This window comes from Mustelus asterias, chromosome 7, assembly GCF_964213995.1.
Source record: "Mustelus asterias chromosome 7, sMusAst1.hap1.1, whole genome shotgun sequence".
NCBI classification, from domain to species: Eukaryota; Metazoa; Chordata; class Chondrichthyes; order Carcharhiniformes; family Triakidae; genus Mustelus; species Mustelus asterias.
This window is the reverse complement of record NC_135807.1, coordinates 27,756,002-27,769,707: the sequence shown is the minus strand read 5'-3', so window position 1 is coordinate 27,769,707 and position 13,706 is coordinate 27,756,002. Positions and strand designations below refer to the sequence as shown.

Here is a 13,706-nt window from a genome sequence, read left to right as displayed (position 1 = left end):
CTTAATTATGCTGGCTGCTTTGTCGAGGCAGCGGGAAGTGTAGACTGAGTCAATGGATGGGAGGCTGGTTTGCGTGATGGATTGGGCTACATTCACGACCTTCTGTAGTTTCTTGCGGTCTTGGGCAGAGCAGGAGCCATACCAAGCTGTGATACAACCAGAAAGAATGCTTTCTATGGTGCATCTGTAAAAGTTGGTGAGAGTCATAGCTGACATGCCAAATTTCCTTTGTCTTTTGAGAAAGTAGAGGCGTTGGTGGGCTTTCCTAACTATAGCGTCGGCATGGGGGGACCAGGACAGGTTGTTGGTGATCTGGACACCTAAAAACTTGAAGCTCTCGACCCTTTCTACTTCGTCCCCTTTAATGTAAACAGGGGCCTGTTCTCCTTTACGCTTCCTGAAGTCGATGACAATCTTCTTCATTTTGTTGACGTTGAGGGAGAGGTTATTGTTGCCGCACCAGTTCACCAGATTCTCTATCTCATTCCTATACTCTGTCTCGTCATTGTTTGAGATTCAACCCACTATGGTGGTGTCGTCAGCCAACTTGAAAATCGAATTGGAGGGGAATTTGGCCACACAGTCATAGGTGTACAAGGAGTATTGTAGGGGGCTGAGAACACAGCCCTGTGGGGCACCGGTGTTGAGGATTATCGTGGAGGAGGTGTTGTTGCCTATCCTTGTTCCAAAGAGATAGCAGTCAGCAATCTCCAATGGCCTGAGACCATTGCTGTGCAAGCTTACACAAAATGTCTACAGTGGCCTTTCTTTAGTCTTAGCAGGAGCAAGCAAACCTTTCAGTATTTTATACACTCCTGGGTCTGCTAAAGTCAAAACTATCACCCTTTTCCTCTCCTTTCACCCATTTCCTGAAAGCCAGATTATCAGGAATATTAGGGATATTATTGGCAGAGAAAGTCATCCTTAGCCGCTTCATGTGTGGACTGAAAGTTTCTCCATCACTAAAATACTCTCCCAGTTGCCCATAAATGCCAGTGGATGCAGCTATCTTCAAAGGTCAATACACCCAGGTGTACCAAGAGCCTTTCCACGAAGGCAGCACCGTGGCACAGTGGGTAGCACTGCTGCCTCACAGCACCAGGGACCCAGGTTCAATTCCGGCCTCGGGTGGCTGTCTGTGTTTGCACATTCTCCCCATGACTGCGTGGGTTTCCTCCGGGTTCTCCAATTTCCTCCCACAGTCCAAAGATGTGGAGGGTAGGTTGATTGGCCATGCTAATTTGCCCCTTAGTGCCAGGGAGATTAGCAGGGTGAATACGCGGGGTTGGGGGATAGGGCCTGGGTGGGATTGTCACCAGTGCAGGCTCGATGGGCCAAATGGCCACCTTCTGCACTGTAGGGATTCTGTGGCTAGAATTTGAATATATACAGCAAAATTAAAACTCAGTTCTTCTACTGGATTGCTGGAAGCTTCCCCAAATTTGTTCATCTAGGAACATCCACAATCTCATGTCATTGCCAGATCTTAATATCTTTATGGTACAGAAAAGAGACGGTATGCAGCACATGGAGTTCAAAGTTGCCAATGGAAAACTAGTTTATTGTAGTTTGACTATATATACATACATTCACAATGACCGCAAGAGGGTAGTATTACAGGGGGAAAGGAAGGCATGGGAGGAATACCCACTCCCTGCAGTTAGGGACGGCATAGTGGTTAACACTGCTGCCTCACAGCGCCAGGGACCTAGGTTCGATTCCTGGCTTGTGTCATTGTCTGTGTGGAGTTTGCACGTTCTCCCCGCATCTGCATGGGTTTCCTCCGGGTGCTCCGGTTTCCTCCCACATTCTGAAAGATGTGCTGGTTAGGTGCATTGACCCGAACAGGCACTAGAGTGTGGCGACTAGGGGAATTTCACAGTGACTTCATTGCAGTGTTAATGTAAGCCTTACTTGTGACTAATAAAGAAATAAAATAAACTTTTGCTGGATTAGAATTCAAACATGGGAGGACTATATCTCTTATCAATTCTTTGCCGCCTAAACACGAACTAAATTATTTAGATCAGAAATATCACAATCCTTGCAGGTTAACTGTTTTCTCTCTGAAATGTCAATAACAAGAATCATGCCCCTCCAATGCTGCCAGCGAGAATGGATAATTTGGCACTCAGTCAAATTTCTGTCCACTGCAGCATAGAGTCATCGAGGTTTACAGCATGGAAACAGGCCCTTTGGCCCAACTTGTCCATGCCTCCCAGTTTTTATCATTAAGCTTGTCCCAATTGCCTGCTTTTGGCCCATATCCCTCTATACCAATCTTACCCATGTAACTGTCTAAATGCTTTTTTAAAAACAAAATTGTACCCGCCTCTACTACTATCTCTGGCAGCTCGTTCCAGCCACTCACCACCCTCTGTGTGAAAAAATTATCCCTCTAGACACTTTTGTATCTCTCCCCTCTCACTTTAAACCTATGCCTTCTAGTTTTAGACTCCCCTACCTATGGGAAAAGATATTAACTATCTAGCTGATCTATGCCCCTCGTTATTTTATAGATCTCTATAAGATCACCCCAAAGCCTCCTACGCTCCAGGCAAAAAAGTCCCAGTCTATCCTGGTGGAAGTAGCAGTGGTCGTGCCTCCGGCGCGGAGTCCGGCCTTTTAGCACAGAAGGGTAAGGAAAGGAGGAGGAAGGCAGTGGTGATAGGGGACTCTATAGTGAGGGGGTCAGAAGAAAGGTGGCAAATTTTCAAGGAAAATTTGTCTGGAGCTCTGTACAGCAACGTTCCAATGAGACAGGGGAGTTATGGTAGGTTACAGGAACCATGGTGCATGAAAGCTGTAACAAATTTAGTCAAGAAGAAAATAAAAGCCTACAAAAGGTTCAGGGAGCTAGGTAATGTTAGAAATCTAGAAGAGTATACGACTAGTAGGAAGGAACTTAAGAGGGAAATTAGAAGAGCAAGAAGGGGTCATGAGAAGGCCTTGGCAGACAGGATAAAGGAAAACCCCAAGGCATTCTACAAGTATGTTAAGAGCAAGAAGATAAGATGTGAAGGAGTAGGACCTATCAAATGTGACAGTGGGAAAGTCTGTATAGAACCGGTAGAAATAGCAGAGGTACTCAATGAATACTTTACTTCAGGATTCACAGTGGAAAAGGATCTTGGTAGTTGCAGTGCAGACTTGCAGTGGACTGAGAAGATTGAGCATGTGGACATTAGGAAAGAGGATGTGTTGGAGCTTTTGAAAAGCATCAAGTTAGATAAATCGCCGGGACCGGATGGGATATACCCCAGGTTACTGTGGGAGGCGAGGGAAGAGATTGCTGAGCCACTGGCGATGATCTTTGCGTCATCAATGGAGACGGGAGAGGTTCCGGAGGATTGCGGATGTGGTTCCGTTATTCAAGAAAGGGAGAAGAGATAGCCCGGGAAATTATAGACCAGTGACTCTGACCTCAGTGGTTGGTAAGTTTTTTGGAGAAGATCCTGAGAAGCAGGATTTATGAACATCTGGAGAGGAATAGTATGATCAGAAATAGCCAGCACGGCTTTGTCCAAGGTAGATCATGCCTTACGAGTCTAATTGAATTTTTTGAAGATGTAACTAGACACATAGATGAGGGAAGAGCGGTGGATGTAGTTTATATGGATTTCAGCAAGGCGTTTGATAAGGTGCCCCATGCAAGGCTTATTGAGAAAGTGAAGGGGCATGGGATACAAGGGGACACTGCCTTGTGGATTCAGAACTGGCTTGCCCACAGAAGGCAAAGAGTGGTTGTAGATGGGTCTTTTTCAGCAAGGAGGTCGGTCACCAGTGGAGTGCCCCAAGGATCTGTTCTGGGACCCTTGCTCTTTGTGATTTTTATAAATGACCTGGATGAGGAAGTGGAGGGATGGGTTGGCAAGTTTGCTGATGACACAAAGGTTGGTGGTGTTGTGGATATTGTAGAGGGATGTCAGCAGTTGCAACGAGACATAGATAAGATACAAGACTGGGCGGAGAAGTGGGAGATGGACTTCAACCCAGATAAGTGTGTGGTGGTTCATTTTGGCAGATCGAATAGGTTGAAAGAATATAATATTAAGGGTAAGACGCTTGGCAGTGTGGAAGATCAGAAGGATCTTGGGGTCCGGGTTCATAGGACGCTCAAAGCAGCGTCGCAGGTAGAGGCTGTGGTTAAGAAGGCGTATGGAATACTGGCCTTCATCAATAGAGGAATTGAGTTTAGAAATCGGGAGATAATGCTGCAGCCTGGAGTACTGTGCCCAGTTCTGGTCACCTCATTACAGAAAGGATGTGGAAGCCATAGAAAGGGTGCAGAGGAGATTTACAAGGATGTTGCCTGGATTAGGTGGCATGCCTTATGAAGATAGGTTGAGAGAGCTAGGTTTTTTCTCTGCGGAGAAGCGAAGGATGAGAGGTGACCTGATAGAGGTGTATAAGATGTTGAGAGGTATTGATAGAATGGATTCTCAGAGGCTTTTACCCAGGGCTGAAATTGTTGCCACAAGAGATCACAGGTTTAGGGTGCTGGGGAGTAGGTACAGAGGAGATGTTAGGGGTAAGTTTTTCACTCAGAGGGTGTGGGTGCGTGGAATCGGCTGCCGGTCGTGGTGGTGGAGGTGGATTCGATAGGGTCTTTTAAGAGACTTTTGGATAAGTTCATGAAAGTTAGTAAGATAGAGGGTTATAGGTAAGCCTAGTAGGTAGGGACATGTTCGGCGCAACTTGTGGGCCAAAGGGCCTGTTTGTGCTGTAGCTTTTCTACGTTCTATGTTCTATCCAGCCACTCCTTATAACTCAAACCATCAAGTCCCGATAGCATCCCAGTAAATCTTTTCTACACTGACTGGAGAATCCCAGCCGCGGGTGAGATCGGAGAATCTGGCCCATCATAATTATATAGAACCTTTAATTCACTAAAAAGTCCCAAAGGAGCGTAAAGCCTGAACTATAAGTTGGAACTGTTGTGGATCCAGATTCCTTCGAACATATCAATGGGGAACATGACAAAAAAGCTCTACAGGCTGATCCAGCAGCTAAAAGAGAAAGGCAGGACTATGTTTCAGAAACAAAATGCCTAACTTACATTTTCCTATCAAATGCATTTTCAGATTTGTCTACCTTTATTTCCGAGTCTCCCCTTTTTAAAAATCTCCTGTTCTAAAAGATCGCAAGATCAACAAAGAATAGAGTGCTTATTCCCTGCAGTTAAAATGAGGAACCCGGTTAAATCTCATCATTCCTTACCTGATTCCTTTCGGACATTAAGAAATCCAGTTTGGCGCCAGGAAGCCCTAGCTCAATGAAGGTCTTCACAAGTCGTAGATCTGCACTGTTACCTGCAAAAGAACAACTATTCATTATCTAGTCTCAGAGCATGGAGCTGGAAAAGGATGGCTATCAATTAACTTCCTGCTCCTGATCTCATTGAGTCCTGAAATATCTATGGAAACAGTGCAAGTCCCCAGTTGATCTTACATATGGCGTTCATGGGTAAAATGGATAGCTTGACATTCATCATGTATAACGAATGGCTGCTGAAGATTTGTTATCATTCATGTAACTGTACCACAACATGAAACACTAACATCATGAAGAAAAGTTAAACATTTGTCTCAGGAAACACAATTTCCACTATGGAAACCGCAAACAGCCGCTTGATAACACAGAATTTGAATATTGCTGAAAAAAGAGACATGTTAACAAATCTTTTCAATTTACACTCATCAGGGTGGCATGGTAGCACAGTGGTTAGCACTGCTGCCTCACAGCACCAGGGACCCAGGTTCGAATCCAGCCTCGTGTGACTGTCTGTGTGGAGTTTGCACATTCTCCCCGTGTCTGCGTGGGTTTCCCCCGGGTGCTCCGGTTTCTTCCCACACTCCAAAGATGTGCAGGTTAGATGGATTGGCCATGCTAAATTGCCCCTTAGTGTCCCATGATGTGTAGGTTAGGTGGATTGGCCATGGTAAATATGCAGGATTACGGGGATAGGGCAGGGGTGTGGTGAGACACTTGGAGAGTTGGTGCAGACTCGATGGACCAAATGTCCTGCCTCTGCACTGTAGGGACTCTAGCAGGACAAATGCAAGGACAGCAAATTTCAAACAATGGCAACAATTTATAAACTGTTTTCAGCAGAGATGCAACAGGGGGTTGTATTGGACAATTGCAGCATACCAAGCCTCCAGGACATGTGCAACTTGCCCCATGTCAGACTTCATTTCATTAATGTGCTCCAATGTAACAACCAGAGAACATGGAGCCAAGGTCAGAGGGAAAGTTGGACAATTGATCACCTTGGCAATGGCTACACACCATGCAAAATTTTAGCTCATTCTCTTGGAACCAACCATTCATGGTCCTGGGTAAATATCAGGACATTTAGAGGCAGGCGTACTATATGACTGAGAACATAACATCTATGATAAAATTTACATAGCTTCAGCAAGATTAGAAATAAGTAAAATGAAGACTTTGTTTTCCCCATCACTCCCCAAGTTCAGGGCGAGGGTAGGAGGAGTTTTAGAGGAGATTTGGCCCAGCAAGCTAGGGAAAAGGAGGGAAGTAGCTAAAGCAGCTGATTCGATGCTCTCGAGCTTAGTAACAAAGAAATCCATGAGCCCATCAAACTTGTTATTGGCAGTGAAAGTGGAGGAGACAGGAGAGAGGGATCTGCAGTAGAGGAAAGATGTTGGGCGTTATCTCCGCAATCCAGGATGATCCAGGAGTAGCGAGTAATTTTTGACGGTGCCTTACTTGGTTCAGCCAAAGCTGGCAGTGAATTGCTTCATCTGTTGTTTGCCGTGTCTGTTCAAGTCTGTGTTCTTTACACTTAAGGAAGCGGAGATGTGAGTCGTACTGGAGAACAGCAAAGGTGCAACTGAATCATGGTTCAGTTGGGGATTATGTCCAAGGTGAAGGTGAGAGTGGGGTTGAGCAGAGAGGTAGCTGCAGAAATGTAGTGGTGTTGAAGAGTCTGGGTGAAAGATTTTGATAAGGCAGGCAGTTGGAAGTGAGATGGGGAGAGTTTTATTTTGTGGTGGATCCAGATGGAAGTAGGTTTGGAGGGGGAAGCTTGATGTGTGTGGAGAGCGATACAATGAAATGTTGAGATAGTCTACCCGTGGCTGGACAAAGCTGCTATGAATCTCCTCTTTAGTGCTGTGTGAATGCGTGGATATGATTCTCAATCTAACTCCACAGTCGTTACCTACCATCCAATCCATGAACACAAATAATCAGGTGGATTCCCTCCTCCAAATTCTCCTCCTCCTCCTCTTCTGGGGTGAAGTAAGGGATATCAGAAGCAAGAAAGGGCAAGTCACTGTACAATAAGCCATCAAACTTCAGTCCCTTTAGCAGCTCTTCTTTGGCCTGGACAAAACTGCAATAAAAAGTTACAATGTTGAGATCTGTACATATGTATAGCGTACAGAGAGGGGCTGAATGGCACATTCCCTTGGCTTTCACACCTGTAGCCAGAATCACTATTTGAACAGGGTAAATACCCCTTTATACCTTTTAAACATTTTGAAAGGTTTATAATGTAAGTATTTTCAGTGATTGGAGGATACTTTCCTGTGGGACAATCTAGAACAAGAGGTCATCGATATGGAGTGAGAGGAGGTAGGTTCAAAACTGAGATGAGGAGAAACTACTTCTTTCAGAGGGTTGTGAATCTGTGGAACTCGCTGCCCCGGAGTGCAGTGGAGGCAGAATCAATCAACAGATTCAAGAAACATTTCTGATGAAAAGCAGGATAAGGGGCTATGGGAAGCAGGCAGGAAAGTGGAGCTGAGACCAGGATAAGATCAGCCATGGTCATGTTAATTGGTGGAGTGGGCTAGATTGAATTGCCTACTCCCACTCCTAATTCCTCTGTTCCTGTGATAAAGTAACTCTCCAGATTAGGAAAGGGAGGTATTGAGGGCTTGGTTTTCAGTCTGGGATCAGGAACCCATTGTCCAACTAATTTCCTGATCCCAGTCCCGCACCGTATCTGTGCCACTCACACAAGATAATTATTAAATGGAGGTGCCCTAATTGGGCCTGCGTCAAACTAAGCACACAATTAGTGATGCCGAGCATTACAACGTGGCGGGAGCTGCCTGCTTAGCATGATTGTCGAAGCCAGATGCCAGCCATGATGGGGATCTGCTGCTGCCTTGCAGAAGAGAAGATGATAGCACATCAGAGGATCAGCAGCCTCACAACACAGAAACGTGACTAGACGGCCAACTAAAAGTTACTGCGCCAAATCTCATGCAATAGTCCCTCGGGGCAAAGTATTTCCTCATCTCCCTGCACTGAACCTGGCAGCTGTGCACCAACGTGTAAGTGTAAGTGGTAAGATTTTTAACTTAGCAGACATTAAGGCATGGACAGAACTAGCAGCATTCAGTTAAATGCAGCAGTTGATTCAAACAAGTGGTCATGATTGTAAAACACTTTGCTGATATTTTGAATGTATTATTATTGATTTTAAGGAATATTGTTCTTTAACCAAAAAGCATTTTACTGCAAGGCATCATGGTAAAAGTCATTAGGGCAAAGCCATATTTTGAGAGAATATTTGGGCCTTGGAAATATGCAAGTTTTATCAGTAAAATTTCAGATGGGAGAACATTTAGAACACTTTATCATATTTCATGAATAAGATTTATTCACTGTCCGGACAAGATGGACTGGTGCCTAGACCTGGTGTCACGAGTTAGTCTGGTTAGACAGTGACCTTTGAGGGAACCCGTTTATTTGAACTCTGAACTGAGTGTCTTAGGCTACTAGGCAACCATGGTATGGGAGAGGAGTCAGCTTCCAGATTTCACAGACTAATAAAATACCATTATGCTGAGGGTTGGAATTCAATTGGCTAAAGTATTTGACGTATTATTGTTGATTTGTGTATCCTGAAAATGATTGATTTTTCTATAAAGCTATTGAATGATTGATAAGAAGAAACTATAATTGATCTGTTTTTGATTGTATATGTTAGATTCATCAGGAAGGTTTTGCTGCTCTATGTCAGCGCTACTTAACCCTTTGATGAACTCCTGGTGGCCACTAGTTTAAATAAAGTTACATCTTTACACAGAGATACCTGCCTTGTGAGTCTTGTGTTATCTGAAGTTTGGGCAGTGCCAGTCACCTCGGGTACCCCACAACAGCATTAAACAAGACGATTGTTTTCAGATATAGAGGCAAATTGTGCTATATGTCCTCACTTTCATTTGAAGTGGTATAGCTGGGCATTGTACTTTGCCTGTAGCCCTGTTTGTACTTTATCTCCCAGTCTATGTGCTGCACTCCAAGCAAAGGAAGAAGTCACCTAGGTAATGTCATGAATGCAGAATATTGTTGCTCCGTTCTGGGAAGTCCTGGCTTTGTTCTTGATATGCAGAACAGGATTGCTACAAGCAGACAATAAAGGTGATGAAGTTTGTTTTCTTAAGAATCATAATAAATCTGCCCCGCGTTTTCCCCTCAAGCAGATTTGACCAGATATATATTTATGTTACTATTGCTGGGAAATTTCACAGTGCAATCTGGCATCAATCGCATTGATGTGGATCTGGAGCCTGATGTAAACCAGACCACGTAAAGACAACAGATTTCCCGCCCTAAAGTGCATTAGCAAACGAGATGGGTTTTAAAATAATTAATAACAGTTTTATGGTCACTATTACTGAGACTAAGGGAGGAATTTTCCCGTCCCATCCGCCACGGGAATCCTCGAGTGGATCTATCCTTTCCTTAGCTATCCTCTTCCTCCTTATATAAAAAGCCTTGAGATTCTCCTCAATCCTGCCTGCCAAGGACATTTCATGGCCCCTTTTTGTCCTCCTAAGTCCCTGGATCATGCAAAGGTCCGTTGACCTCAGGTGGGATTTTCCAATTTAGGGGTGAGCACGGCCAGAAAATCCCACCCCAGCTTTCAATTCCAGATACTTTTTAATTCCACCAGCTGTCATGGTGTCATTGGCCTGGGCATCTGCATTATGAATCCAGTGACATTGCCAGTAGACATCTCCCATGTTGCATTATGCAACAGGAAGACAAAATCGCATTCACTAATGATTACCCGTATACACTGTCTTTGAACACAGTCCCACAACCTTCAGTCCTCGTGCATAAGAGGCACCATGTTCATCTGGTCATCCAGTCCTGGGCTGCTGGCTGACATTAGGACAGGACAAATGTCCTTTTTAAAAACCAAGATCCTCACCCAGTTCATTTTCTCCCCTCCTTTTTTGTAAGTACATACACATTAGGACACAGTCCCTTAGGATCTTAGCAACCCTCCTGCACCTTATACAGCCCAACCAATCTTTTACTCTTGTGTATGCTCCTCCGCAGTGATAACTATATTATGTGTAGCCGGCTTAATCCTGTTCCAGTGATGCAGGAAAATTCAGAATGTTTTCTCTGTTCCTTATCATCAGTGGTACTATTTTGGCCAGTTCTGACTGCCACGCTGATGGCCAATTATGATCAGCTAAATGAGCTCTAGTAGGGAACCAAAGCCTGGCCTATCCTGGATGTCACAGTGCCACACTAGCCAGTGCCAATCCACCCCCCTCCCCTCCACCACCCCAAGTGGTGAGGCACTGAATGTGAAAGGTGATCAATCAGTAACTTTACCTCACCATCCTCTCGTTGGTTTCTGCATCAGCGTCCTGTGAATTAGCTGTAACAACTCCAAAAGAGCCGATGGGTTGTCTGGTAATGGGAGACGCCAACTGCTTTGAGGGAAAGGCAACTGGAGAATCCCTGAGCATGGAAGAAAATGGCAGACAGGTAGCTGTGCAGGAAACAGAGAGATTCACCACCTCAACCATGTTCCTCTTCTCAAACGCCATGCCTGAGTTGCCAGACGTCCCATCGTCAACTAGAGGTTGAAGTTCAGCGTTGTTGTTCCCAGCCGATAGCTTCTCACCCCCATCTTGTGATGGGGTAAAGCTGTCAGAATGCTGCTCCGGTTGAATTCCAGTTTCTAGTTTGCCTTTGTGTTGGCAGGGAACATCTTCAGGATACATTCCGTCTGTCAAAAGGACGTCACTGTACGTGGCTGTGCTCAGCTCCAAAGGTTCTGTTGACAGGTCAGGTTGTGCAGTCAATTTGCACATTGCTGCCTCAGCATCACCGTTCGGCGCATACTCAGCATCTGGCCATGTGTCACCAAATGATCCACATTGGTCATTTTGCAGCTCAGCAGAAAGAGGAGGTTGCGAACATTTAGTCTCTTCCAGGCGACTGTCACAGTCAGAAGTATCAACATCTGTGTCTAATAAGCGATTAAAGCCCACTTTCTTACACACAAGCTCTTTAACAGTGTGACTTGTTGAATTGTTAAGGCTATCAGCATCGAATACATCTGTGTGATGGTGGCTGTCACTGTTCAATTCCGAGGAAAACCACTGATCCCTTGCAGGAATGGCGGTCTTTTCAGCAGCTCCTGTTCCGCTGTCACTGCTCAGCGTCGAATCTTCTAAACACTCTTGCAGGATCTCTTTATCTGCAGGGGAATCAAAATCATCACTGCCGCCCCTTCCAACCGAACGTGTCTCATCTTTCCCTTCCTCCGACTTTTCTGAGGGGTGCCCCCCATCCCCGTGTTTCTTATCGACAGTTTGATGCTGCTCTAAAGATTCGGGTGTTTCGCCTGTTTGATCTGAGCTGCTGATCTGCGGGGCCGAGACAGATTTAGTTAGTTTGCTGAGTTCCACCTCCTCCTCATCCTCAAAAGGCAATGAACTGATGGAGGTTAAAGAGGCCTGAATTCCACTTGGTAGACTGGTGCCACTTTCCGTCTGGCCACCCTCCAGCGAGTTCCTGTGGATGGCTTGCGCTCTGACTATCTGTTGCACAAGGTCCCGGTCACTCGACAAATCCAGAGGTTTACGCATCTCTGACCAAGCCACAGAGCTGGGTTCGCTCTCTATTCCAGAGTCAGATATTAATGAAAGAGATCGTTTCATGGCCCCAGATATCACGGGATAGTCAGCGCACTCAATTTTTTTTTGTATAGATTCATGCTCAACAGATTCACTGTCCACATGCTCAGAGCTCACGATAGAATGTGACATGTCCAGACCCAGTTCGCTCAGTTCCTCTCTCTCACTAACTTCACAGCTGCTGGAGATAGATGATTCATTGGTATTTGTTGTATTTGGAGAACAAACTATCAACACCGACTCACCACGGTAAGGATCCTTGATGCTGGGTTTTACCTCGATATGCATCAATCCTGAGGTCGAATTAGCCTTTTTGATTAATGCTGCGTCATTAGATTCAGGGGAAGTGTCTTGCTGCTCAGAATTCAGTGACTTTTCACCCAATCTGAGTGACTCAGAATGATTTTCATAGATTGTAGAGAGCTCCCCTTGACACTGTCCAACAAACCTTTCTACGTCTGCGCTCTGAACGCTTTTGACTTCATTCTCACCGAACTCATCGTATTCTTGGCTGACAAAAGCAGCCAAATCCACAGAGTTGTACATCATTTCCAAGGAAACAGTTTCATTCAGCGACTGTGCTCCAGGTGTCCCGGTCGCCAGCACTGACAAGGCCTCGGATGTCAAACCGCCATCTTGTATTTGCTGGAACCGTTTCACGTCAATCGGTAAGCTTCCAAACTCTGTAAGGTGAGTCTCAAACACGTGGTTCAGCTTCGAGCCGACCTCCTTGTTGGACGCGCCGCTTTCAAACCCGTCGTTAGCTTTGAAGGGAAAAGCAAATAGTTTACAATGAAGCACAAAAATACTACCACCCAACAGAATAGTCAACCATCTCAGGCCAAGTGTGGACACAGCATAAACAAAGTCAGCATTCTGAAGGAAACAACTGGGATGTCTGGTGTGAAATGTTGAAGTAAAACTGTCACACGGGTGGGCTTGGGCTAAATAAAGCAAAGAGCTGAGGGAAGTTTCCTCTGCATCTCAAAAGTAACATCTCACAAATTCAAAATTTAGATATTAGGTGTAGAAGGGAAGTAGAAGGGAGGTAATGAACAAATTTTATTTGAAAGAAGGAATAATATATGGATTCGAGAAGAAACTGGATGTATTTCAGGTGAACATGACTTAGCACCCTGGCGAAATGATGCTTCCATCGGACCACTAAAAAGGTGAAGAGGTCAGGTGGGAGTTGGGTAGGGGGGTGGGGGCATGTTCCTAAAAAAGGCTTTACCTTGCGTCACTTAAATTGGCAGCACTCAATGCTGCTCCTGAGTGCAAGGAAAAACACATAAAAGAGTCCTTACAGCCTTAGCATGGAAACCCTACAAGCTGGTGAGTTCAGGGGTTCACTAGTTTACAGAGACAACTCTTCTTTCCAATGGCACTGCAATGAATCATCATGATGATAAGTATTTTCCTGTGGTCATGAGCTGACACGAAGAAACTAATAAGTGCATCAGTTTATACTCAAGTCTAAAAATAGCAAAGGGAAGAAAGCTTACCTGTGAAAAAGATTAGACCTTGAAATGAGGCTACGAGATACAAGCATAGGCTTCCAATCAAAGGCCATTGACCTGAAACATTCATCATTTTCCCCTCCACAGGGGCTGCCTGGTCTGCTGACTGTTTTTTGGTAATTTTCTGTCTGGTGAGCACCAACTTAGCACTTCACAGAATCCCTACAATGCAAACGGAGGCCATTCGGCCCATTGAGTCTGCACTGACCATAATCCCATCCAGGCCCTATTCCCGTAACCCCACATATTTACCCTGCTA

General features: G+C 45.1%; 1 protein-coding gene across 1 annotated transcript in view; it reads right to left on the bottom strand.

Annotated features, from left to right (window-relative positions):
- The window catches only part of fam135b (family with sequence similarity 135 member B), a 411,827-nt gene that overhangs the window by 62,005 nt on the left and 336,116 nt on the right, over positions 1 to 13,706 (bottom strand). Inside the window, exons 13-15 of the mRNA XM_078217023.1 lie at positions 10,615 to 12,691; positions 7,191 to 7,360; positions 5,221 to 5,312 (exon numbers count right to left, since the gene is read on the bottom strand). Of these exons, the coding sequence (XP_078073149.1) occupies positions 5,221 to 5,312; positions 7,191 to 7,360; positions 10,615 to 12,691 (2,339 nt within the window). The remainder of the gene's footprint in view (positions 1 to 5,220; positions 5,313 to 7,190; positions 7,361 to 10,614; positions 12,692 to 13,706) is intronic.